The 27,462-nt window shown below is 44.9% G+C and overlaps 1 protein-coding gene across 4 annotated transcripts in view; it reads right to left on the bottom strand.

Moving 5' to 3' along the window:
• Nucleotides 1–27,462, bottom strand: part of PTPRK (protein tyrosine phosphatase receptor type K) — a 374,180-nt gene that overhangs the window by 88,918 nt on the left and 257,800 nt on the right. For all 4 annotated transcript variants that reach the window (XM_066605531.1, XM_066605533.1, XM_066605532.1 and 1 more), the window contains exons 8-12: nt 26,755–27,057; nt 24,674–24,783; nt 22,589–22,790; nt 19,238–19,343; nt 14,166–14,439 (exon numbers count right to left, since the gene is read on the bottom strand). In XM_066605531.1, coding sequence (XP_066461628.1) covers nt 14,166–14,439; nt 19,238–19,343; nt 22,589–22,790; nt 24,674–24,783; nt 26,755–27,057 — 995 coding nt within the window. The remainder of the gene's footprint in view (nt 1–14,165; nt 14,440–19,237; nt 19,344–22,588; nt 22,791–24,673; nt 24,784–26,754; nt 27,058–27,462) is intronic.

Consider the following 27,462-nt stretch of genomic DNA (forward strand, 5'->3'; position numbering starts at 1 on the left):
GCGGACAGCGATTGCAGTTTTCGCAAGCGGAAATACAATCGCAGCAAGTTTTATTTTCGAGTTGACTCCGCACAGACAGCTTCTATTGAAGTCAATGGAAGCAGTCTGCCCCTGACCCATTCGCAATTGACATTGCGGATTGGTCACGGGTACCAGTGTCATTAGTTAGCAATGGCACGGGAAATACAGAACATAAAAATAAAAAAAAATCACCATTGTGCATGACTGACGGTAAGCGTTCACGGTTATCGGCAGTAAAGATAATTTATGTGTGAGAGACCGGCCTTAGACTGTATAAATGTGACTACTCCTTAGCATATTGTTAAATAACCTGATACACCGTATCACACACCATCCTCATATCCCACTGATCACATTATGAAAATAAACACAAAATAGAATGCAAGTACAACCATTCAGATGAATTTAAATGTGTGATTAAAATACCACGTAATTCTGATTTCTTGATTGAAATACATTTTATTATATTTTTAAGTAAGGCTGTTAAAACACTTATTTAGTTTTCTGGCCACATATTGGACACACTTTTCCGCTCTGCCTCTGTCTAGTTCTTGGACTTGTGCTGCAGCAATCTGTAAAGCAGCATGGAGGTAGTATGCGGGATCTGCACTTAAAAGGCCCATTTACACACACAGATTATCGCTCAAAAGGATGTCTTAAGCGACTTTTGAGTGATCATTTTTGTGTCATTTGCAGCACAAGATGAGTGATCACCTTGCACTGCCAGCGGAGGATGCAGAAGGCTGTGCTGGCGTTGATTTTTCAAACAACTTGTGCTTCATGTGATAGCTAATGTAATAACTAGTGAATGTGAAATCATTTTATTTACTAATCTTGGCATTTTTTTGCTAAAAATCCCTCTAAAATACTGGCAACTAAGGGCATCCCTTTGAATTTACTGTATATTGCCTGTCATCAATTCAAGTCTGTATCTACTAAGAGAAAGGATGGAACACAGTGAAGGCTGGTTATGATTCATGCTGCTCACAGAAATCTATAGAGAGGAGCGAACGGAGACAGAATAAAGGTTAATTCATAAGCAAAAATGACCGTTCAAAATTCGTTCAAAAGATAGGGAGATTGACAGTTTTAGCAACGGTTTCATAAGCTGCAAATGGGCACTAAATGCCCATTAGCAGCTTATTAACTTCATTTGCATGTAAATGAGCCTCTAGGAACAGCAGGTGGTCTATTCTCTTCATATAGCTCCTTTGTTCTGCCACACGCTGCAATGTAATCAGCACTCCCGTGGAAAACATAGCATGCAGTCCCTGCTATCAGCTCTCTGGCCAAACAATGGATTTTATGCTCATCTAGAAATCATAGTGCGGCCAAAAAGTAAAGAATGGTAGCATTTATACGCAAAGATTATCACTCAAAAGACAGTTTGAGTGAATTTTGAGCAAGAATTGTTGTGTGTAAACGGACCTTAAGAGTCTAACAAAAGATGCTGCTAAAAGATGCTGCTAGAGCGAACTGGTAAGTGCTACCTTCCTACGGCTACTGAAATTATATCCACAGTGCTGTTGATGCCGTTACTTATGAGCATATGTTACAGCGAGATAAATAAGATTCTACTCTTCTCTGTACAACGCATAAAAAACAGCACAGTAGCAGTCTCCACTCATCAACTCAGGGACAACTGAAGATCAGAGATACAGCATGCAGATGGGAAAACTGGTAAAAAAAATGCTATGCATAATAATCCCATATGAGAGTTAAATAATGGTCAAAAATAGTGCTTTTTCTCCCTGTTTACACAACACCTTATTCTGAAAAGTCACCTGAACGCCTGCCGCACTTTAGATCTCTCTCTCTGCAGCAAGGCTGTAGACTTACAAAACAATTGGCAACAATTCGGGCACCATCTGGAGCCCCATTTAATGGCATACATTAGGGCATGTTGATCACGGACAAATGAAAAATATATATTTTTTCTATATTATAAACCAGAAAGTTGTAAGTTGACTCCAAATATCCATACCTAACGAGAACTATTTAAATGAAACCCCGGGGTCACGTAATCATTTACATGTGTAGTTACTAGAGATGAGCGAACACCAAAATGTTCGGGTGTTCGTTATTCGGAACGAACTTCCCGCGATGTTCGAGGGTTCGTTTCGAACAACGAACCCCATTGAAGTCAATGGGCGACCAGAACATTTTTGTATTTCGCCGATGCTCGCTAAGGTTTTCATGTGTGAAAATCTGGGCAATTCAAGAAAGTGATGGGAACGACACAGAAACGGATAGGGCAGGCGAGGGGCTACATGTTGGGCTGCATCTCAAGTTCACAGGTCCCACTATTAAGCCACAATAGCGGCAAGAGTGGGCCCCCCCCCTCCTAACAACTTTTACTTCTGAAAAGCCCTCATTAGCAATGCATACCTTAGCTAAGCACCACACTACCTCCAACAAAGCACAATCACTGCCTGCATGACACTCCACTGCCACTTCTCCTGGGTTACATGCTGCCCAACCCCCCCACCACCACAGCGCACACCAAAGTGTCCCTGCGCAGCCTTCAGCTGCCCTCATGCCACGCCACCCTCATGTCTATTTAGAAGTGCGTCTGCCATGAGGAGGAACCGCAGGCACACACTGCAGAGGGTTGGCACGGCTAGGCAGCGACCCTCTTTAAAAGGGGCGGGGCGATAGCCCACAATGCTGTACAGAAGCAATGAGAAATAGAATCCTGTGCCACCGCCATCAGGAGCTGCACACGTGGGCATAGCAATGGGGAACCTATGTGCCACACACTATTCATTCTGTCAAGGTGTCTGCATGCCCCAGTTAGACCGGGCTTTTTAATTCATAGACACAGGCAGGTACAACTCCCTATTGTGAAGTCCCTGTCGACCGACAGCATGGGTGGCTCCCTGGAACCCACCGGCGGTACACAAAAATATCCCATTGCATTGCCCAACACAGCTGAGGTAGTAATGTCGTGCGTTATAGAGGTGGGCTTCGGCCCACACTGCATGCCCCAGTCTGACTGGGGTTCTTTAGAAGTGGACACATGTAGGTTACACTCCCTGTGGACCCACAGCATGGGTGGGTGCCAGGAAGCCACCGGCGGTACATAGAAATATCCCATTGCATTGCCCAACACAGCTGAGGTAGTAATGTCGTGCGTAATACAGGTGGGCTTCGGCCCACACTGCATGCCCCAGTCTGACTGGGGTTCTTTAGAAGTGGACACATGTAGGTTACACTCCCTGTGGACCCACTGCCTGGGTGGGTGCCAGGAAGCCACCGGCGGTACATAGAAATATCCCATTGCATTGCCCAACACAGCTGAGGTAGTAATGTCGTGCGTAATACAGGTGGGCTTCGGCCCACACTGCATGCCCCAGTCAGACTGGGGTTCTTTACAAGTGGACACATGTAGGTTACACTCCGTGTGCACCTACAGCATGGGTGGCTCCCTGGAACCCACCGGCGGTACATAGAAATATCCCATTGCATTGCCCAACACAGCTGAGGTAGTAATGTCGTGCTTAATGCAGGTGGGCTAAAAATTTATTTGATTACACTGTAGGCGAGGGCCCACAAAAATTGCTGTATCAACAGTACTAATGTACATCCCAAAAATTGGCCATGGCCAGCCAAGAGGGCAGGTGAAACCCATTAATTGCTTTAGTTAATGTGGCTTAAGTGGTAACTAGGCCTGGAGGCAGCCCAGTGTAACGAAAAATTGGTTCAAGTTAAAGTTCCAACGCTTTTAAGAGCATTGAAACTTTTAAAAATTGTTTAGAAAAATTATTTGAGTGAGCCTTGTGGCCCTAAGAAAAATTGCCCGTTCAGCGTGATTACGTGAGGTTTCAGGAGGAGTAGCAGGAGGAGGAGGAGGAGGAATATTAGACACAGATTGATGAAGCAGAAATGTCCCCGTTTTGGATGGTGAGAGAGAACGTAGCTTCCATCCGCGGGTGCAGCCTACGTATTGCTTATGTATCGCTGCTGTCCGCTGGTGGAGAACAGAAGTCTGGGGAAATCCAGCCTTTGTTCATCTTGATGAGTGTTAGCCTGTCGGCACTGTGGGTTGACAAGCGGCTACGCTTATCCGTGATGATTCCCCCAGCCGCACTAAACACCCTCTCCGACAAGACGCTAGCCGCAGGACAAGCAAGCACCTCCAGGGCATACAGCGCTAGTTCAGGCCACGTGTCCAGCTTCGACACCCAGTAGTTGTAGGGGGCAGAGGCGTCACCGAGGATGGTCGTGCGATCGGCTACGTACTCCCTCACCATCCTTTTACAGTGCTCCCGCCGACTCAGCCTTGACTGGGGAGCGGTGACACAGTCTTGCTGGGGAGCCATAAAGCTGGCCAGGCCCTTAAAGACTGTTGCACTGCCTGGGATGTACATGCTGCTCGATCTCCGCACCTCCCCTGCTACCTTGCCCTCGGTACTGCGCCTTCTGCCACTAGCGCTGTCGGATGGGAATTTTACCATCAGCTTGTCCGCAAGGGTCCTGTGGTATAGCAACACTCTCGAACCCCTTTCCTCTTCGGGAATGAGAGTGGGAAGGTTCTCCTTATAGCGTGGGTCGAGCAGTGTGTACACCCAGTAATCCGTTGTGGCCAGAATGCGTGCAACGCGAGGGTCACGAGAAAGGCATCCTAACATGAAGTCAGCCATGTGTGCCAGGGTACCTGTACGCAACACATGGCTGTCTTCACTAGGAAGATCACTTTCAGGATCCTCCTCCTCCTCCTCCTCCTCCTCAGGCCATACACGCTGAAAGGATGACAGGCAATCAGCCGGTGTACCGTCAGCAGCGGGCCAAGCTGTCTCTTCCCCCTCCTCCTCATCCTCCTCATGCTCCTCCTCCTCCTCCTGTACGCGCTGAGAAATAGACAGGAGGGTGCCCTGACTATCCAGCGGCATACTGTCTTCCCCCGCCCCCGTTTCCGAGCGCAAAGCAGCTGCCTTTATGGTTTGCAGGGAATTTCTCAAGATGCATAGCAGAGGAATGGTGACGCTAATGATTGTAGCATCGCCGCTCACCACCTGGGTAGACTCCTCAAAATTACCAAGGACATGGCAGATGTCTGCCAACCAGTCCCACTCTTCTGAAAGGAATTGAGGAGGCTGACTCCCACTGCGCCGCCCATGTTGGAGTTGGTATTCGACTATAGCTCTACGTTGTTCATAGAGCCTGGCCAACATGTGGAGCGTAGAGTTCCACCGTGTGGGCACGTCGCACAGCAGTCGGTGCACTGGCAGCTTAAAGTGATGTTGCAGGGTGCGCAGGGTGGCAGCGTCCGTGTGGGACTTGCGGAAATGTGCGCAGAGCCGGCGCGCCTTTACGAGCAGGTCTGACAAGCGTGGGTAGCTTTTCAGAAAGCGCTGAACCACCAAATTAAAGACGTGGGCCAGGCATGGCACGTGCGTGAGGCTGCCGAGCTGCAGAGCCGCCACCAGGTTACGGCCGTTGTCACACACGACCATGCCCGGTTGGAGGCTCAGCGGCGCAAGCCAGCGGTCGGTCTGCTGTGTCAGACCCTGCAGCAGTTCGTGGGCCGTGTGCCTCTTATCGCCTAAGCTGAGTAGTTTCAGCACGGCCTGCTGACGCTTGCCCACCGCTGTGCTGCCACACCGCGCGACACCGACTGCTGGCGACATGCTGCTGCTAACACATCTTGATTGCGAGACAGAGGAGGAGGAGGAGGAGGAGGGTGCTTTAGTGGAGGAAGCATACACCTCCGCAGATACCAGCACCGAGCTGTGGCCCGCAATTCTGGGGGTGGGTAGGACGTGAGCGGTCCCAGGCTCTGACTCTGTCCCAGCCTCCACTAAATTCACCCAATGTGCCATCAGGGAGATGTAGTGGCCCTGCCCGCCTGTGCTTGTCCACGTGTCCGTAGTTAAGTGGACCGTGGCAGTAACCGCGTTGGTGAGGGCGCGTACAATGTTGCGGGAGACGTGGTCGTGCAGGGCTGGGACGGCACATCGGGAAAAGTAGTGGCGACTGGGAACTGAGTAGCGCGGGGCCGCCGCCTCCATGATACTTTTGAAGGACTCCGTTTCCACAACCCTATACGGCAGCATCTCAAGGCTGATGAATTTTGCTATGCGGACGGTTAACGTTTGAGCGTGCGGGTGCGTGGCGGCGTACTTGCGCTTGCGCTCGAACACTTGCGCAAGCGACGGCTGGACGGTGCGCTGAACTACACTGCTGGATGGGGCCGAGGACAGCGGAGATGAGGGTGTGGGTGCAGGCCATGAGGCGGTAGTGCCTGTGTCCTGAGAGGGGGGTTGCATCTCAGTGGCAGGTTGGGGCACAGGGGGAGAGGCAGGGGTGCAAACCGGAGGCGCTGAACGGCCTTCGTCCCACCTTGTGGGGTGCTTGGCCATCATATGTCTGCGCATGGTGGTGGTGGTGAGGCTGTTGGTGTTGGCTCCCCGGCTGAGCTTTGCGCAACAAAGGTTGCACACCACTGTTCGTCGGTCGTCAGGCGTCTCTGTGAAAAACTGCCAGACCTTAGAGCACCTCGGCCTCTGCAGGGTGGCATGGCGCGAGGGGGCGCTTTGGGAAACACTTGGTGGATTATTCGGTCTGGCCCTGCCTCTACCCCTGGCCACCGCACTGCCTCTTGCAACCTGCCCTGCTGATGCCCTTGACTCCCCCTCTGAAGACCTGTCCTCCTGAGTAAGCGTTGCACACCAGGTGGGGTCAGTCACCTCATCGTCCTGCTGCTCTTCCTCCGAATCCTCTGTGCGCTGCTCCCTCGGACTTACTGCCCTTACTACTACCTCACTGCAAGACAACTGTGTCTGATCGTCATCGTCCTCCTCACCCACAGAAAGTTGTTGAGACAGTTGGCGGAAGTCCCCAGCCTCTTCCCCCGGACCCCGGGAACTTTCGAATGGTTGGGCATCAGTGACGATAAACTCCTCTGGTGGGAGAGGAACCGCTGCTGCCCTATCTGAGCAGGGGCCCGAGAACAGTTCCTGGGAGTCTTCCCGCTCCTGAGCAGGTGTCATTGTAGTGGAGTGAGGAGGCTGGGAGGAAGGAGGAGCAGCAGACAGAGGATTCGGATTTGCAGCAGTGGACGGCGCAGAACTGCGTGTTGACGATAGGTTGCTCGAAGCACTTTCTGCCATCCAGGACAGGACCTGCTCACACTGCTCATTTTCTAATAACCGTCTCCCGCGTGGACCCATTAATTGGGCGATGAATGTGGGGACGCCAGAAACGTGCCTCTCTCCTAATCGCGCAGCAGTCGGCTGCGACACACCGGGATCAGGAGCTCGGCCTGTGCCCACACCCTGACTTGGCCCTCCGCGTCCTCGGCCGCGTCCACGTCCTCTAGGCCTACCCCTACCCCTCAGCATGCTGTATTACCAGTGATTTGATTTCACAGGCAGGAAATAAATTGGCGCAAGACTGCAGGCCAAATATAATTTTTTCCCTTTTTGGAAAACGAAAGGCCCCACTGCCTCTAGTGAATGAATAATCTAAGTTTAATAACTGTGCTGTGTCCCTGCTAATGTGTCACAGAACGTGAGGGTAGCAGAGTTATTATAACTCTGGCAGAGCAGGTATTTTCTTCCCAATTAAGGAAAGCAAATGGCGAAGCCAGCAGTAAAGCGTAGCTGGGTGCGTCTGATTTTTTAACGTTGTTCACGCAGCTCACACGTGTCCACAGCCCTTAGGACGGACAGAGGCAGGACAAATAGATTTGTTTTCAGTTTTTTTCCACCAAAAGGCAGCACTGCGTATATTCAATGAACATGAGAAGTTTAATAACTGTGCTGTGTCCCTGCTAATGTGTCACAGAACGTGAGGGTAGCAGAGTTATTATAACTCTGGCAGAGCAGGTATTTTCTTCCCAATTAAGGAAAGCAAATGGCGAAGCCAGCAGTAAAGCGTAGCTGGGTGCGTCTGATTTTTTAACGTTGTTCACGCAGCTCACACGTGTCCACAGCCCTTAGGACGGACAGAGGCAGGACAAATAGATTTGTTTTCAGTTTTTTTCCACCAAAAGGCAGCACTGCGTATATTCAATGAACATGAGAAGTTTAATAACTGTGCTGTGTCCCTGCTAATGTGTCACAGAACGTGAGGGTAGCAGAGTTATTATAACTCTGGCAGAGCAGGCATTTTTTTCCCAATTAAGGAAAGCAAATGGCGAAGCCAGCAGTAAAGCGTAGCTGGGTGCGTCTGATTTTTTAACGTTGTTCACGCAGCTCACACGTGTCCACAGCCCTTAGGACGGACAGAGGCAGGACAAATAGATTTGTTTTCAGTTGTTTTACAAGCAAAAGGCCGCACTGCGTATATTCAATGAATAATAACTGTGTTGTGGCCCTGCCTATACAATTCTTTCCCTGCAGTATCAATGGAGGGTGCAATGCTCTGCAGAGGCGATTTTGAGAAGAAAAAAAATATGCAGCACAGCTAACAGCAGCCAGCACAGTACTGCACACGGTTAAATATGGCCCTAGAAAGGACCGTTGAGGTTCTTGAAGGCTACACTCACTCCTAACACTCTCCCTGCCTATCCAACACTTCTGTCCCTAATGCCGGGTGCAACGCTCTGCAGAGGCGATTTTGAGAAAAAATAATAATTGCCACTGCTAACAGCAGCCAACACACAGCTATCAGTGGCCCTAATAAGGACCTTTGGGGGTCTTGAAGCCTACACTAACTACCAATTCTTTCCCTACAGCAGCTCCGGTACAAACAGCACTGTCCCTCATCTAACTCACCAGGCATCTGAGGCGAGCCGCGGGAGGGGCCGACTTTTATATTAGGCGGACACCTGATCTCCCCAGCCACTCACAGCAGGGGGGTGGTATAGGGCTTAAACGTTGCAGGGGGAAGTTGTAATGCCTTCCCTGTCTTTCAATTGGCCAGAAAAGCGCGCAAACGTCTCAGGGAAGGAAGTGAAAGTAACCAGAACACCGCATGGTGTTCGTTACGAATAACGAACATCCCGAACACCCTAATATTCGCACGAATATCAAGCTCGGACGAACGCGTTCGCTCATCTCTAGTAGTTACCTCTTTCTAAAAGGCCAATAGAACAGTGTAACAAAGTAATAATTTCACAGCTCTCAAATCAAGACTAAACAGAAACAAATAGGAAATAAAAATCAAACACATCAATTTCCATTTGGTTATAAACATCCAGGTACACATCCTAGCCATCAATCTTGCTGCACATCCCAGCAATTTCAACTAATCCCCAGACACCTGGCACGGTGACTCTATAACAAGGATGCTGCGATCTGCAGGAGGACCCTACTTATCTGGAAGAAGATTCTCAAATTGGATTTTAAAGCATCTTGTGTTATTGCACTTCGTGCTGTGCTTTTCTTTTATTCACTTTAAACAAGGAAATCATTCACAGATAGCAGCTTTGGCTTCAGTCTTGCAGCTTTTCTTCCATTCAGCCCCCTGTCTGCTGCTGCCTCCCCCTCCAGCCCCCTCTGAATCCTCACAAGAGCCAGCAAGCAATAATGCACAAAAAACAAGCACATACTGTAGTAACTAAAGCTAAACACTATAAAGGGAACGATTACTACCGCACATCTTATGACAGAACAAAGAGAACATGGTCATTATTATGTTTTAGCTATAGATGCAATAAGATCTGGATGTTCCGGAACAGGACTAAAAGGGCCTTTTACACGACCACCGTTCATCCACCCAATCGTCTGTCCACCTGATGAATGCTTGTTCCTTGGGTGATCACATCTTTCATGCGGCACCAGAAAGTATCGCTGTTCGCAGCACACCTCCTGATGTAAATGGGGGATGTGTGGCTGACAGCTGTGAAACAGTACGGGGGGGACGAAAGTTCACTTTAACGATTGTTTGCCCCCAAATACTGTCTAAACCCCTTTTAACCCCTTCCTGCCTTCCTCACATAAATTAATGTGCTAGTGGTGCTCTGTTTAATGGCACCTCTGTGCACAGCTGCACAGCTCCACAGGCAGGTTGGGGCAGTCGAAACAGACTAACAATGTAATGTGAGAGAGAAGACAAAAAAACATTCCTTGTCTTCAAAACTCTTGGAGAGAGAACTCATAAGAAGCTGAAGTGGAGGCTGGATGCTTTAAGCACAATATTGGCATCATTCGTTATACAGCTCATACATATTTGGTATAACTGTGCACAGGCGAGTTAAGGGATTCATTGGGGGAAAATACTGTAGATTGAAACAACAATTTTACAAAACATGAATTTGTCACTGTGTAAAACCTACAGAATAAAAACCTATTCACTCCAAATATATATATATATTGGGTAGACTAAAAGACAACCAAAATTTTCATGTAAAATTCAGCATTCCAGTATGTGAAATTTTGCTCTAATCAAGATCCAAATCAGCACTGGATGTAAAGAAGTTTAGATTGGCTGCCAATGGACTCTACTAAAAAAAACAGAACAATGGTTGGAACAGACCCTGGATCAACTTATACAGAAGGACTCATGGGAAAAGTCCTTGCTCCTGCCAGTATACTCGAATATTGGAGACCGTTTCCGACATAGGCATCGCTCACAGTGCTGCTGGAATGGAGGTGGAGTGACTGGAGAGCGTTCTTCACCCATCGCCTTTATTCATAATAAGCAGACAGAAGTTAACGACTGCTGTTTACACTGAACGGCAAGTCATTCAGTTTTCTGAATGTGGAAACTGAACGGACGAGAAGCGAAAAAATTCTCGTTCATTGCTTAGTCAATGGATGGATTTACATTAGGATTCCGGTTGGATGTGCGGAATCTGAATGATATATCAGCCCTAATATTTCTGGTCTCTCGAGTACTCTAGCAGTTCTTACTCCTCTAATCAGCCCAACAAAACAAAAAGAGAAGCCGTCTAAGCATGAAACTGCTCTTGGTAATAATACCCATAAGATTGCTGCTCCTCCTGAAGTTCAGACTCATTTGCTAAGGCTTCTGACAAACTAGTTTCAGAGACCACCCTAAAAAACCCATATTGCTTGCTCCATACATACAGACCTTTCCAAACTTCTCCCCTCCAAGCAACAGTGAATGACCTTGGGAACGGAGTCTCACATACAGAAAACAACATGGAAATGTTTGTAACAGCTCACAACAAGCTTGTTGACTCACGTAATACCTTAGAGAGAAAAAATTCATTTCTTCCAGCTAAAATGATAGACTCAGAGGAATAGGAGGAACAACATTACATTTCATGGAATTCCTGAAACTGTTCCAAACACTGAGCTTAAAAATTACATTCAAAATTACACTAAATGTATGATTCCTGACTATGAGCCAAGTACTGACTGTGTGCACAGGGTCCCCAAACCGGAGATCCTTCATCATTCTGTAGCAAGAGATATGCTAGCCTGCAATACTTTCCCCCCCCCACATTTAAAACAAAAAAAACCTTGATGAAGTCAAGGAAACTGCAACCTTTCCCTGAATGGTACACCAAACAAACTATTTACTGACTTATCAGCAGCTACCCTTCAAGCTAGACAAACCTTTGGGATGTTAACCCCTTCATGATGAAGCTTTTTCTTCATTTTTTTCCTCCACCCTTTATAAAAAAATAAATAAATAAATCGAAACTCCTTTATTTATCCATCAACGTAGCTGTATGAGGGCTTGTTTTTTGTGTGACGAGTAATATTTTTCAATGGGGGTGGCTTGATGGGCATTCTGCCATGACAGCCTTGGGGCCTTTCATAAGGCGATCTCTTCGCGGAGGGTCGTACAGGATGTTCAGGGGATTTAAATGCTACTGTCAGAATTGGCAGCGGTATTTAAAGGGTTAACAGCTCCGATGAGCCCCTCGGCTCATCAGAGCCGTTACTGCCAGGTGTCGGCTGTAAGAAAGAGACAGCACCTGCGATGTATGAAGAGTCTGCCGTGCGATCTCGCTTCATACATAGACCACTGGATACAGGCTGTCAGAAAGGCGTATCAGCAGTCACTAAGGAGTTAACCTTCACTGTGTAAACACACAATTCCTTATAGATGAGGATTCTCCAACAAACTGCGGTTAAACAAACAAGGGGCCATCTATGTCAAGGGTGTCAAACTCATTTTCACAGAAAGCCACATCAGCCTTACGGTTGATTTCAAAGTGCAAATTGTAAGACTGTATAGTAATAGTGACCTCCATAGTGGCCCCAGTAGTAATAGTGATCACCAAAGTTACCCTAGTAATACTAGTGTTTCCCCAGTAATTACATTGACACCCCCACATAGTGATCCCAGTAATTATATTGACCCCCTCCCCCCATAGAGGCCCCAGTAGTAATAGTGACCCCCATTGTAGCTCCAGCAGTAATAGTGACCTCTATATTGGCCCTAGTAATAAGTGACCCCCATAGCAGTCCCAGTAGTAATAGTGACCCCCATTGTAGCTCCAGCAGTAATAGTGACCTCTATATTGGCCCTAGTAATAAGTGACCCCCATAGCAGTCCCAGTAGTAATAGCGACCCCCTTAGCGACCAAGCAGTATCCCTACAGGCATTTCACTCACCCAGCCTGCAGCTCCGTTACTGCGCAGCCGCTGCTGAGTCTGTGACCAATGACCTCTTCCCTCGGCGTCTGCACTGTGTAGAGGTTGGCGCATACAGACACCAGGGGTCGAGAAGTCAGCCGTCACATACACTGTTCTGCTATCACTGGACCAGAGATTCAAGCTGGGTGAGTGAAATACCAGTTAGTTTGCTGCACATCTAGTGGGCCACATAAAATAAGGTGGCATGGGCATTGTGTTTGACATGTGCTATTGATGTAATGAAGTCTCCAAGAGATGGCTACTCTCTTCTCCAACAAAGCAATGTCTCCGTGGAGCCAAACTTTGCAACTGACTCCAAGTAGCAACTAAAATAACCTGAAAAGGAATGGCATGTTTCCAGATACACCGGATATGTCAATGTGTCTTTGTGTAACAATCGTTACCAGAGTGAGTAACCCAAGTGCCTTTTAGGATGATTTTGCTGACTGAACTTTGGTTACTACTGTTTTCCCTGAAATTTACTAATACCAAAGTGTCATCCAATGCTACGGCATGTTTACATGTTTGTTACTTCTCCTTTTCATTGTTTTTTTATATTTACACCTTGATGGCCATAAGTCTGTGCTCGTTGCAATTCTGCTATGAAATTACCAGGCACCCTTTTTCCACCTGAGAACACCTCACCACCTTTACTACCTACTAACATCTCTACATCGAAAGCATATTTATGTCATTCCACCATGTCACTCAAAATCTTATCTCACAATGTAAAGGGCCAAAATAGCCCTTTTTAAACACTAACTTATGTGGCGCAAAATCATTCACCAAAACTGTGAGGTTGCCTATAGCCAAGACACTCACTATGCTACAAAAGGTCTCCCAAAACGGCCTCACAAGGAACACGGTAAGATAATTAACTCTACCTTACCTGAGAAGTCCTTATAGCTTTTAAAGCCAATATAGCAGTGATAATCCATCATTCACTAATTAACGATCAGAGTAGGTTTATTATAATACAATGCACCATAAATAATATGGACTAAAGGTGGTGCAATCATCCAAGGTAAAAATGTACAAATGATACAGCATAAAACCGCACACTAATAGTTGTACTACTGCTGCAAATCACCATTGGAAGACATTCTTGCTGAATTCATTTACTGACTTGGATAGAAAATTTTACATTGGAAAATGCTTTCCTACATTTTTTTATTGGTAACTGATCCTCAAACTAAAAAACACCATTAGACACAAACATGCTTTGAGGTCATGTACAGGAGTCCTATATTTGCTGATGCCTGCTCTGTAGCAGCATTTAGTCACAGTCTTGCATGCACCCCATTTAACCCCTTTAGTGGCACGCCTGGAAAATCTCCGGGGCTTGCTGCACTGACCATGCAGTTAAACCCCGGAAGATTTCCGTGGACAGCTCTAATTCTGAAATGTGCCGAGCACTGAGCTGTCATCTGAAATCTTCCGGGGTTTTAATTGCATTGTTGACTCATTTAAAAAAAAACCTGCCCTGTGAGGCATGACATATAAAAACAAACCTGCCACTGAAGGGGTTAACGGAGCATATAAGTGAAATACCTAACTTTTGTATGCATTCTGCTAAAGCATAAAAAGCATTTCTACAAGTATAAGAAAAACCTACAGAAGATCAAAGTCATCATAAAAACTCACCTTCTCAACACTGCTCACAGCCTGAAAGTAGATATTATAGCCTTTACGAGGAACTAGAGGTGGGTTCCAGAATCCCTGGTAGGTTCTGTTGTCACCAACGGTAAATGGAGCAGCTTCAGGGAGGTTAGAAGGAGGCAATTCTGCAGCATAGTAGTACGGAGAACCACCATTGCCAGCATTGTTGTAGGCAACTGGAACCTGGTAACAGTCCATCCCTATAGTCTCCCTCTTTGTCCGATGGGGATGTAACTCTTCTACTACAATCTGGTATGCACTAGAGGAAAGGAAATAACATTATTTCATCCCAGTCACCGATAAAGAAGTCCCTTTAAACATCACAATGCAACTTTTTCCAGAGGATATCAAGGTGACCTTTGTCACAGTAAACAATAAATGAACAAAATAGACTTTTTAATTACATTTTAGTTAAGTAAAATCATAGAATTTGGTAATGGAACTGCACTAATTGATGCTGTGCGTTGTAAACAATAAGATCATATTATATATCAGATATAGGATAAAGCCAGACAAAAATCTACTTGCATGGATATGGGTTCACGTCAAAATAGTTCATTGGTGTAAACCATCCACTCGGATCAGCAGCAGTATATTGATAATTAAATGGCTGCAGAGGTCTATAGAATGCCCAATTCCCTTTAACTCTGCTCAGAGATTTCCATTACTGGTCACCGGACAAACAATTTTAACCCCCTAACAGATTACCCCTGCGCTTTTAGGAAAAGGACATTACAGTTTGCGATGGACAGCGCTCACACAGCAGTAAAATTGGTTCCATAAGGGCTACAGATATGCTATTAGGGCCCATTACGCTGGAGCTACAGCCGTTTGCAGTGGGTTGAGGAATACTGAACTTATAGCTGTTACTTGAAGTGTGTGGAGAGCAGAGGGCGAGGGGAGCAAGAGATGAGTGGACAGCAAAGAACAGCCTGTGATTCTCCTGAATGTCCTCCATTCTTTTACTTCTCTTATACCACTTTTTAATTACTGGATATTTATTGGTCATTCAGAAATGTGCAGACTCCTTTGTGTGTACGAATGGGGAAAACATAACCTTGTTTGAGATGGATGGAAAGACAATAAAGCTAGACATTTGTTGTTTAGCAACTTTTTATTTACCCTTCAATTGTGAACTTTTATTACAAGATTGAGTTGTGCTAAGCAATTGCCAGCAACAGAAATCCCATAAGCGCTTTTAACAAGTCACTCTGACTCATTCCCTTTCATCACCTGGAAATTCAGGTAATCAAACCCTAATACAAGACTAAACTTACTATCCAAAGGGAAGTTAGCAGCTATTAAATATCTGGCTCGAATTGTGGGCAACTACAAGCAAGTCAGAAAGTATGTAGCGAAGGGCTATATTTTTTGTCTAAACATGCTATACAAGATCTGGCACTGCTATAATGTTTTTTTTTAGGAATGTATGGTGAATTAACATGCTAGAAGATCATGTTCACACATTGAGGATTCTGTCAGAATTTCTCAAAACTCGAGAGCCCTACTAACAACGTACAATGGGACCTTACAAAGTAGCATATAAAGCGCTTTTCTACATGATTCTACACTATATGTAATTCAAATAACCTGCGGGGTACAAATAAGGGTACTTATTGTGTGTTTGCATAATAGGTGTCCTAGTTATACATTCCTGAACACACACGCCAAACATTCAGTAGAATGAAACACCATTTCTAGATTTGTTTAGTATTCAAGGACTCTCACATTCTCAAAGCAACCTGGCATTTACAGAGGACTTGTAGCAGATTAAGCTCCGAGCTTAAGATTTCTTACACAATTTTCGTTAGCATTTCCCTTTGAAGTGATATTATGGCGAGGCTGAAACCCAGGGCAGATCATAATGACTGGCTGTGGGCCCTGCTTAAGGCTCCAATTTGCCCTTGTCTTATCATTAGAGACAGGAGGAGCTGACAGGCATCCCCGACTCCTGACCTCGCTGCAGCTTCCTCGCTATCTTGGCTTAGAGCTATACAGATCCAAACGCTAACTGACATGTTGTAATTCAAGCACAGATGGACAGAAATCTGTCCACTGTACTAAAATAAGACTGCCTTGCATCTTTACAGTTGCTGAAGATGAGATCTTTGCAAATGTTTCAAGCAGATGGTTGATAACCTGCATTGTCTACTGCTTTACGAAACTTTCTGACCGCTATCACATTTTGCTTAGTTCTTCACCGAAGGGTAAAACAAAAATTGTTACTCTGTACTAGAACTAAAAATATAACTATATACAGCAATGTACTTTTTGTAGACATACATGTATATTCTTTCCAGAACGATAAATGGCCCCCACTTCACTGAACTGTGTACAACAGTATTTGCACGCAAAGCCTAAGAGAAAAGAATGAGCTAAGACACGTCTAACCTCATCCCTCCGTGGTGTGTGTGCTTGGGTAGACCAGCAATCCTACATAGAAATGGCTGCGATATTCTGCCTGTAGTAAATGACAAGCACCAGGATCACTGAGCTCCCTTTCAGTTTTGAGCATAGCAACCTACGCGCCTTCACTTATTCACTGAAAATAAGTCATTAGTCACACAGCGCCTCTTATTACCAAGTATTAACTTTGACAATATGCACTTTCCTTAGACAAGCAGTGTTGAAAAAACAAAGCCCAATAAATATAATTAAAGACTGCATGACTGCCATTTTAAAGTGCGCCCCCATTACTTCCATTATGTTACTTCAGCAATTTAAATGGCGCTGTCTGAGTAATGCAGTTGACTTGCACAGGATGAGTTGTGTGTCTTTAGAGAAATATGCTGATGTCCCTAAAACTACCATGACAGATGCACAAATCTGCGGCACAGAAAGTAATAGCACGGAAGGAGAATCAAATAGGACGAGAGAAGCTCACATACACAACAAGGCAGCGCCTCTGTCTACATGGGAGCCACAAACCCTATTCAGATCCGCACAGCTTCAGGCTGGAACTCCACGTTTTCAAACCAGAAAGAAAATGAATCTCATAACTGACAGACAGCAGAGACTTGTAAAGTTCCAGGACACCATGTCACATCTACAATTACAGATTTCAGTAAGGAGTCTTCTATTTAGCTCCCAACTCTTGGCGCAGAGAGGAAGAACCCTTCATCCAGTGAAAATCTGCCCACCGTATCTGTCAAAGACAGCAGCGACATTAGGAAAGGAGTTAGGGAAATGAGGAATCTGAGCCCTGCAAATATCTGGACTGTTCTCTGAGGCAGCAACACACATACATTATTCTTATACCAATGCCTCTGCAAAATAGCAATTAGGTTACATGCTTAATAATAAATGATATTCACAGCCCGCGGTTTAAAAATAGGGATGTTTCACCAGTTTAGCATTAATACAGGATTGCACACCTTAAGGTTGGTTTCACACAGCCGGTTTATTTGCCTTAAGAGGTTATGTCATAAAAAAAAAAATCGAATACTTACCTATTCCTCTGCAGGCAGTCTTCTTAATGCATCAGTTCCTCCTATCTTCTCTTGATTCCTCCACTGCCCCGGGTCACGGCACCTCCAGCCGGTTGGATCCTCTTATTCCTGTGACGTTACATACATTCTCGGCATTCTGCTTCCTGCAGGTCAGTGTACCCAGTCATCAGTGACGTAGCATTCACTGTCTAGCAAGGATGCCGCAACGGCACATGTGCGAGGTCTCATGGCGAGACACTGCGCATGCGCGGCAATAGCACAGCATAGGATTCGGCATTCTCCGCTAGACAGTGAAAATAGCACGTCACTAGTTACATAGAGTAACTTGACCTGCTTGAAGCAGAATGCTTGTGCATGGACGCTACATCACAGGAAGAGGAGGATACGGCCGGCTTGATGTCACGTTGACTCTGGAGACTGGAGGAGCCAGGAGAAGATCTGGTAAGCAGACTGCCTGGGGAAGAATAGGCAAGTACAGATTTTTTTTTCCCACCAATGTAGTTTTTGATGCAGTTTGAGCTAAAGTTGGAAACTGATCCAGCAAGTAGTAGTAAAAAGGTGGGTTTACACGGGACAAATGCCAGGCAAATGATGCCCAATACTTGTCCCTGTGTGTCCTTGCTCCTGCACGGAAGCCAGTATCGCTGGCTCACTCACAGAGTGGCGAGCAGGGGGGTGAGTGGGCTGCAGGAGATTTTACTTCTCGCACTAACCCACTCCTCTTTATTGACATAACACAGCGGCCGTTCAGTACTAAACGGCTGCTATTTACACTGTGCGATCAGTTCATCTTCCATCGTTTATGCAGCATAAACGATGCACGATAAGCCGATCGCTGATCCTTCAGTGGAAATAGGAGCCTTTCAGTACTGAATAGCAGCTGTGTTAGGTCAATGGAGAGGAGCGGGGGAGTGCGGGGAGTGAAATCTCCTGCAGCCTCCCTGCTGAGGGCTAGTATGTGTGAGGACGAGTGTCAGGCATAGTGTGCCCGACAGTCGTCCGGTCTCAAAGGCCCTCTAATCCTTATGTCATATTGTATATTAAACGTTTTGAAAAGACTTTAGGCTTTGGTCTAAAAAGAAAAACAAAAAAACTGCATGAACTGCCACAAAAATGTTTTTTGTTTTTTTTTCTAACAAAGATAAAATGCTGTGTGAATCCCCTCCCTAAAGACACGGCCTGAATAATGAAAAGAAATTGTATATACGCAGGAAACGTCATATCACCAATGAAAGAAGGTATATTTCCCTGGTTTGATACGCCACCAATTCCAAGCGGCCACTCTGGTTCTTCCCTTTCAAGCTTTGTATACAAGGCTGCAGCGGTAAAGTGCTCAGAAAACCAGTGCAGCCAATATCTGGCCTCAGCAGTTTCATGCCATACACCATGGTGATTGACAGCAGCAGTCAGGAGGGTATACAGGCTTGGCACCATTGCATCACTATAAACAAAGTACGTAGGAAGAACAAGAGTGGTGGCAGCTGAGAGTTTTGGAATCAAATGGATGAGCATACCTTCAGTTCTTGTTTTTGTGACCCTTCTTGCGTTTACACAATTTTCTCAGTATTCTGACGGGGTTGTCTTTACCTGTGAGCAGCTGCTACATACCTGATAGGAGCACCTTTAGCCTGTGCTGGCCTGAGCAGAACAGTGATGGTGGTGGCAGTTTCATTGAGAGATGCATCAACACCTTCATAATCCGGTAATGTAGGAGCTGTCGAAACATTAAACACGTGTTAAAGGCATGGAATGCACTGTAAATTCATAAGCGAAGTGCAGAAAATTATAACTAAAACAAGCCTAGTAAAAGTGTGAGCGTCCTCACTTACTACAACTAATCATCCAAACTTCACTTTATAATTGGAGAGGTGATTTCCAAAGTGACTTAAATCCAACAAATTCCAGCTTCCACAAAACAGGATTTTTTGTGGTCTGACTTTGGAATAAAATGTGATGTGTAGGAAATCTAGTGGCGCGTTGCCAATTATGCAGTAGGCATCATGAAAAGTATGTAACCACTTCTGTCTCTATTTCGTTGGAAAATGGATGTTACCCAGTCAACTGCAGAACGGACACAGAAAAAATACAAAGTACTGGATTCTGTGGGAACAAACAGTAGTGGATTCTACCAGAGCAGACAGTCGTTTTAACATATCTCTGGAGTGAGTAATGCTTTGAGTTTGGCATTCTTTCGGTTGCACCACAATCTCTATGCAAAATACATTGAATCCAAGGCACTAGCACATAGTTTCTCAATTGATACAATGAAACTGTAGGGGGAGGGTCATCAGTCGAGCTAAGCGGATGCACACCTGAGCGGCTCTGTTGTCACCTGGGTTTTTCCACACTGATTTCAGCCCTTTTCCTGTGGGGTCAGATCCTGGGAGAGACGAGACGGGCTGGGTGTTTCACCTGGACCCAGCGATCAACTTGTAGGAGCCCTGTACTCGGCTGGGGACTTGGCCTGGTCATGGCCCACCAGTCCTAAACCACTAGTGCTCCAAGATACAGAATGTTTGGTAGCTCTCCTCGGAGTGCCCACTGGACACAGTGCCTCCCCAGAATTCTGGCTTGCTCAGGCAGAGGGCTGGTCCTGCTGGTTGTCCTCTTGTGTAGACAGTGGGGCCTTCCCTGGACCAGCCATGCTGCCAGAGACTGTGAGAGGGCTGGAGCTGCTCTTCCCAGTCGGGGACCTGCTGGCACATGGAGCAAGCATCGCTGCACAAAGCACACTGCAGCCGTGGCGAGGGCGACATTGCCCCGCAGCTTGTGAAGAAGAGAAAAGGGGGACTACACTTCCCAGTAAACGGAAGTCTAAGGGTCCAGGTGACGGTTACTTGTGCACCACGGTACGATCCCTTCTCCTGCACTGCCGGGAGTTATGGAGAAACAGCAGGGGGTTATAAGAAATACAGAAGCATCTGGCACCTCCATTATTTTAACCAGATCACTTTTAAACACTTTTTGTTTAAACTCTTTGACTATCGTAATCATTACAGCCTTATACAATAAGGGACAAGTAGTGACTTTTACCTAAATAAACCTCCTAACATAACACAGAAATGGATGTTCACATTTAATATGGCTTGTTTCTCATACCAATACTAAGCTCGCATAAAGCCATGGTTGACTAAAATCTGCACTTTGATCATTTATAGCTCCAGAGCGCCTCAAATTATGACAAATCAAGTCAGTTTCTATCATTTTTCACATTATGTTTAGCGGACATTCTTGACCCATTTCGTTGTAGATCACGAGGATAACTAGCTGGTAACTACTACCTTCTATTTTCAGCAGCAGAAGCACTAGTGCCTTTTCCATAGAGCTTATTACCACCAGTTAAAAATGGGCCGAAGGCTGCTCAATGCTAAGATGTCATCAGCATAGAGCCCTATTTTGTGATAATTTGTAAATGCGGTTTTGAAAACTTTGAGGGGTGCGATTTTTAAAATGGAGAGCGATTTATAGGTGTTTCAAATCTATAGGCCTCAAAGTCTTTGAAAAATAGATTTTGAATTTTTTTTTTTCCAAAATTACTGAAATTGCACTTACAATTTGAGTTCTGACACCCAAAATAAATAAAAGGACGCATAGAAACTGATGCCAACAGAATGCACATATGGCAAATTAGCTATTTTGTGATGCACAAGTACCTGTCTTACAAGCAGAAAAAAAATAAGTTTGAAAATTGTTCATTTTTCTGTAAATTCAGGATATTCTTTTTATAAACACACAAAACATTGATCAAAACTCAATACTAACAAAGTACAATGTGTCACAAAAATCTCAATCACTTGCATAAGGAAAGAGGATTCCAAAGTTATTACCACTGACATGTCAGATTTGAAAAATGGGCTTCGTCAGCACGGCTAAAGCTGGCTGCAGGGGTAAGGGATTAAAGCAGCACTTTTTGTTTTGCAGAAATCCATCACATTATCACCTCTGCTGTGAAGAATCCAGTTGTGTAACTCATCCCCTCCCAGCTGTGTATTCTTCACCTTTCTTTTGGCCTCCAGGTCACATGACCAGGACTCTGACAAACTGTGTCCTGCAGTTAACAAATAGGTTTATATCAACTGTCAGAAAAAAATAAAAATATTTCATCACAAAACAGCTTTTGTTTCATAATCTGTTCTTCAAAACAAAAGCTGCCGTATGACTGGTTGCTATAAGCAAAAAAAAAAAAAAAAAAGACAGTTTTTCTTTATGCCACTTGACATAAAACTGACCCATTAACTGCAGGACACAAAATTGTTGTCAGAGTCATGGCTATGTGAACTGGAGGCCAGAAGAAAAGCAGAGGTCAGTGACATTGTGATGGATTCCCTTCTTCAAAGGGAAGCTGTCACCAGTACTTAGCAAAGTAAACCAACAGCAGTGCTGCATTATGAAGTACACGTCTTTCCCACGCTATCTTTGCCGTCACGGTTTGTAAAAGCGTACCTGAATAATTGCAGTTTGGACATTTCCGATATCATATGTAAAATAGGCAGGGCATTCCATACTAGCTGCCTGGTTTTCACAAAAGCCTGCCCCTCTAGTCTCCTCTGATGTGGACGCCACCAAATGCGTCATCCAAGTGCCGCTATGAAGTCTTCAAACAAACGCTGGACAGACATCTGTCTGGGATGACTTAGTGAATCCTATACTGAGCAGGGGGTTGGCCCCGATGACCCTGGAGGTCCCTTCCAACTCTACCATTCTATGAAAATGATAGACCCCATTACCAATCACCGGGGTCCATCAGGTCCCAGTGGTGCCTGTCAAACCCCAAATCTGTCGCTGCATGATGGTTTCACTTATGAACAAATAACATGAAACAGATGTGAACAGAGCCTTATATTTCCAAAAATGTTGGTGATGAGATATTATTTGGCACAGATTCAACAAAAATTGTATCCATTTTTATTAATGCCAGCAGTACAGCAGGTTTCTCAATCAGATTATGGGTTATATTACCTGATATGTTTGTAGTCACATTAATGACTGTTGCTGGCCCGAATCCTTTTACTGTACTAGCCCTTAGAAGAAACTGATATGTAGTGCCGGGATGCAGCTGAGAGAATACATGATGTGTGCTGTTCCAAAGCTTGGTCACAGTTTGAGGAGGACCTGCCACATGAACTGCAGGGTCAAATGATCGTATACTGTTATATTTTACCTGTCAAAATAAAGACAAGTTTAGAAAAATATTGGGACAGTACACCTTTTACACACGCAAAGATTTTCTGAACATTCATGGAGTAAAACTTTCTAATGTAGTAATGAAACTATGAATTTAAGGCTCATTTACACGCAAATAAAAGCTTTCAAACGATTGAAAGATTGACAGTTCTAGCCATCATTTTGCATAAAGAACACTAATGCCCACTAGCACTTAGTCCGCCTGTCCATGGCCGTGACGGAATATCGGCAGCGATATTCTGCCATGGGGGACGAGGGGGGGAGTGCTGCCAGGTCTCAGTGGTGAGCCTATCTAACAGACATAACAGATAGGCTCACGGCGGAGATTCTCCGCTCGTGGACAGGGGGCTGCGCTTTCCATAGCAACACTATGGAAAGCGTGCAGTGCATTACTTGCAGCTGGATTATCGCACTCCGCTTTGCATTCAGCTGCATTATGTCCGCAAGGGCTGTCGCGGGCTCTTCCCGTGGAGAACACAGCATGCGGTCCCTGCTATCTCTCTCCAGCTGAACGATGGATTTTATGCTCACCTAAAAATCATTGTTCAGCCGAAGAGTGTAAGATGGAAGCTTTTACACGCAACGATTACCGCTCAAAAGCCATTGTTTGAATGAATTTTTAGTGATAATCATTGTGTGTAAATGGGGCTTAACAGGTTGGTTGTAGGGCTGGACAACTAATCAAATTAATTTGTTTTGCTAATTCATGTGAACACAATCGAATTTCCTCAAACTCATTAAGCCCCACCTCTCCACAGAAGACAGGGGAAATTGCTTTATTAACAGGCAGACATGCTATTCACCAAGTGTGTTGGCCGTACTAAAAGTAGACAAGGAATAGGAGTCTGGGTGATGCACCAAACAGTTTTTGCTCTCTGAGTCCCTATAGTGTGCCACTGTGAGAGCAGAAGGGCGAAATGGGAAAGCATGGATCAAGACAATAAGGTGCTTCCACTTGTGGAGGGGCCAGTGCTCATCCATTTGAGGCACAGCCCAATTGCGGGCAAGATCTGAAGTCCGAAATAGAACATGATTTGTCAGTGTCAAGGAGAAGGAGACACAGGACATCCAGCGCTGCTGTCACATCCTAACTAGCACAGAGAAAGCACCAAGGAGCTTACAAAGTCTTCTGGGTTAGGAAGAAGGGACTGGTAGACTCTATGTTTGGTATACTTGGCAGGTAGCTCGGTGCTATATGGCTGGAGATAGTGTCTCCCCACTCCTGAGTTGTTGTATTACTGGTACTTTTTATGGGCCCAGTAGCAGCAGCCTCTTAGCAGCTTACCAATGGAAATATTACAGCACAGCGAGATAATAGCGCCAGTAATATAGCTGCACAAGATGGTCATTTATGACTGGCATTATTTCAGCGCGCTGTGGGGAGCACATCTTTTATAGATCAATTATAATTTGTTTTTATTTTGCTACTAAATGTTTATTTGGCTCCTAAGTTTATCATCCTAGAAGCCACATACTCCCAGGTAAAATAAATATATATTGAGGAAATAATTGAATTGTGCATGGCTACCCTCCATTTGTTTAGCAAAGAAAAAAAATTAAAATAGGGGGGAGTCCTTATTGTAAAAATAATCAAGATTTTATTTTTGCGCCATATCGCCCAGCACCAGCTAGTTCTAATGCTTCATCTGTAACTTCTACAACTTAATAGGGGAATGCACAATGATCAGCACAGACGGCCCTGCACCTGTCCAAGCACTTCCCTATTCTCATCATGCCCTTCATGATGGTCCAATAACCTCAAGCTGCTAGGAACTTGCAAACAACAATCTATGTAACCCAACATGATTAATTATGGCTATTATTTTAGGATGACACTTCAGCAGATGTATGCAGTGGTACCTCATATTGAGTGATAATGCCATTTGGCTCTACTGGTTCTTTCCAATTCAAGAAGATCTTGTCTTCAAATGGTGTGCCCTTCAGCGAATTAAATGGGACATGTCCAGGTACTGCAAAAACAAAATGTAAAATGTTTACTTTGTTTTGTTTTCTGTTACACCATTAATATAAATGATTTATTCTTCTACAAATCTTAAACTGCTTTACACAACACTTTATATTTGGTGCATGTTCATCATTTTCACTTTGTGTGCTAAGACAATGAATGTTATCAAAAACTGGAATTCAATACTCCACTAGGAAATACATAGAAAGAGCACAGAGATCTGATAATGGTGATGAAGAACACGAAGGAACACCTTAACCAAAGCCACCAGTAAGCCTGAAATTTTAATGGCATATTGAGAGCCAGTAATCCTTACTTTGAAGAGATCGGACGCGCCATTGTTTGCTGGGACGACTTAGAAACGGTACTTACACATCAAGTATAGTGATGTCCAATGACTACTAGTGAAGTCAAGATGCTTCATCTGGTAAGTATCGCTTAATAAACCCTGCTTATCCCATTCTGCTAATGACCGAGTGAGATCCTACAAACACTGTAGACCACTTTATACAGCATGTACATGACAGGCCTTGTGATTATTACAGTATCAATGTGTGTGACCAAATATTCTCCTGCTGGAAAACGTCTCTTGGAAGCCGCCATGAGAGGAACACATATGTTCAGGACATCCTGCAGCCACATCGCTAAGTGTGTCTCTTGTACCACTACTAGGGGTAACCAACTATCATATGCGATGGCCCCCCAGACCATTACACCAGCAGGAGGCAGTGTGCCACTTCACAGCAAAAGCAGGAGTAAGGCGCTCACCCCTAGGTCTCCAGATATGAACACGGCTGTCAGCAGTGCCCTAGCTAAACCTGGAATGCATCATGTAGGTATTTCTAGTGGTCAACAAGCTCTATGCAAGTGAAAAGAGGTCCTTTACAGAAAATAGCCTCTAAGAGCTTTTTTATATGTCGAGCATGGAACCACTTCTAGAGCCTCAGGTGACAAGGCCGATCATCTAATCACACCACAACTCTAATCATTTGCAAATCTGTCTGAGATGTAAGCGCATGCCGAAGTTTGAAGAAGAACTCCTCGTTGATTTGCACATGTGCTTTAAAGATCTTGCTGTGACTCCCAATTTATTGTGCGCTAAGAACTGCCCAATTCTTTATCCTATACAGAATGTTCATAAGGTGGATAAAAGTAGATTAAGTAGATAAAATAGCATGTTTATAAACAGTTTCAAAGTCAGCAGACAGCCCCAGATTTTAGGCACTTCCGGGAGGCAGAAAGCATGTCCCACCCCCGGTCCATTATAGCACTGATAACGATCTTCTGCCTTTTTTACAGACAGGACCGCGGCACAGCGCAGCTCATTTCACAGCATCATTACGTGACTTCTCCTCCCATCTCCAGACAATATGCTTAGAGCTGAAGGGGGGCAACACTGATTGTATCGCCACTGTCATTGATCACTGTGTAGAGCTGGTATTGGACCATTATTTAGAGGCATACCAGTATTTTCAGGGGGTCACTTTTACACAAGATGACTTTCGGGCAGTAAAGCACCTGACAGCAATCCCAGCAAAGATAGCTCCATGTAAAAGGGCCTTAAGTAGTACTAGTAATCTCCCTTTTTTCAGGGTTCAAAATTTGGAGGTATGAAATGATATGAATGTAAGCATTGATTTGGCATTTGAGTTACCACTTTAAAATAATACCGTGACTGCAGCAGTCCCCAAACAAGAGTCATGCAATTTTTTTATTCAATGTGTGAATCTGAGCCGAGGTCTCAGGAAATAAAACACAACCTCGGCCATTAAAGGAGAAGTGATATTTCACAGCTCGCGTACTTTAGCACATTAGCTTGACGTTTTACTTTCTTGCATAGACTTGTGTTGTAAATGTTGTTGAAGCATTTTTCCCTTTCCATAAATTTATGTCATGTCTGCACTTAAACTCGAGCTCTTATATTAAGACAATATAGAGTGAGCATCACATTGCATCAGCGTACATATGCACTTACCGTCTTCATCTGTTTGAATGATGGTCTCTTCACTTTCCTTGCGCCCCTCTGGATTAGTTAAGATCATTTTTAAGCTAACGTTGGTATAGGGTGGAAGATGGTCAACAACGTGTCGAGGAGCTTTAGGATCCATGTCCAAGCAATCAGCTTTGTTCAGTCCATGGCCTTTGTAGTAGTGATAGCAAATGGTAACATTAAAGGTATGACAGCGAGTAATATTATAGCCGAGAGACTCCCAATCAACGGCAATCCGTCTGGACTGGATATCTGCAATCTTCAAGGTTTTGGGTGTTCGCATTGGTTCTAGAAGAATTAGAAAAAATGTAAATGTAAACCGTGCCATGAACAATTAATTAAAATGGATAGTTTAGAAATTTGACAGTAATACAATAGAGGGGTCATTAAATCCCCCTCCAGAAGACTTGGTTTATATGGAGTCTATCACTAAGTTCAGTCTTTCTGGCTCAGGTTCCATCTTTCAGACAGAACACTGAGACGAACTGTTGACTGTAATTCGTTAAAAAGGAGACCAAAGTTGTAAATCTTGTTATCCATTTGACCAGGTTTCATTTCCATTATTCTTGAAGGACAGAATAGTGTAGTCAATGAAACCCAGGAACGGAAAGGATCTGAAAATTGCTATGTGAACCCAGTCTTACCTGGCCCTGGCCCTGCCCCAGCCCCAGCCTACACAGCAAAGCTGGCAAG

This window comes from Eleutherodactylus coqui, chromosome 1 (assembly GCF_035609145.1).
Source record: "Eleutherodactylus coqui strain aEleCoq1 chromosome 1, aEleCoq1.hap1, whole genome shotgun sequence".
NCBI classification, from domain to species: domain Eukaryota; kingdom Metazoa; phylum Chordata; class Amphibia; order Anura; family Eleutherodactylidae; genus Eleutherodactylus; species Eleutherodactylus coqui.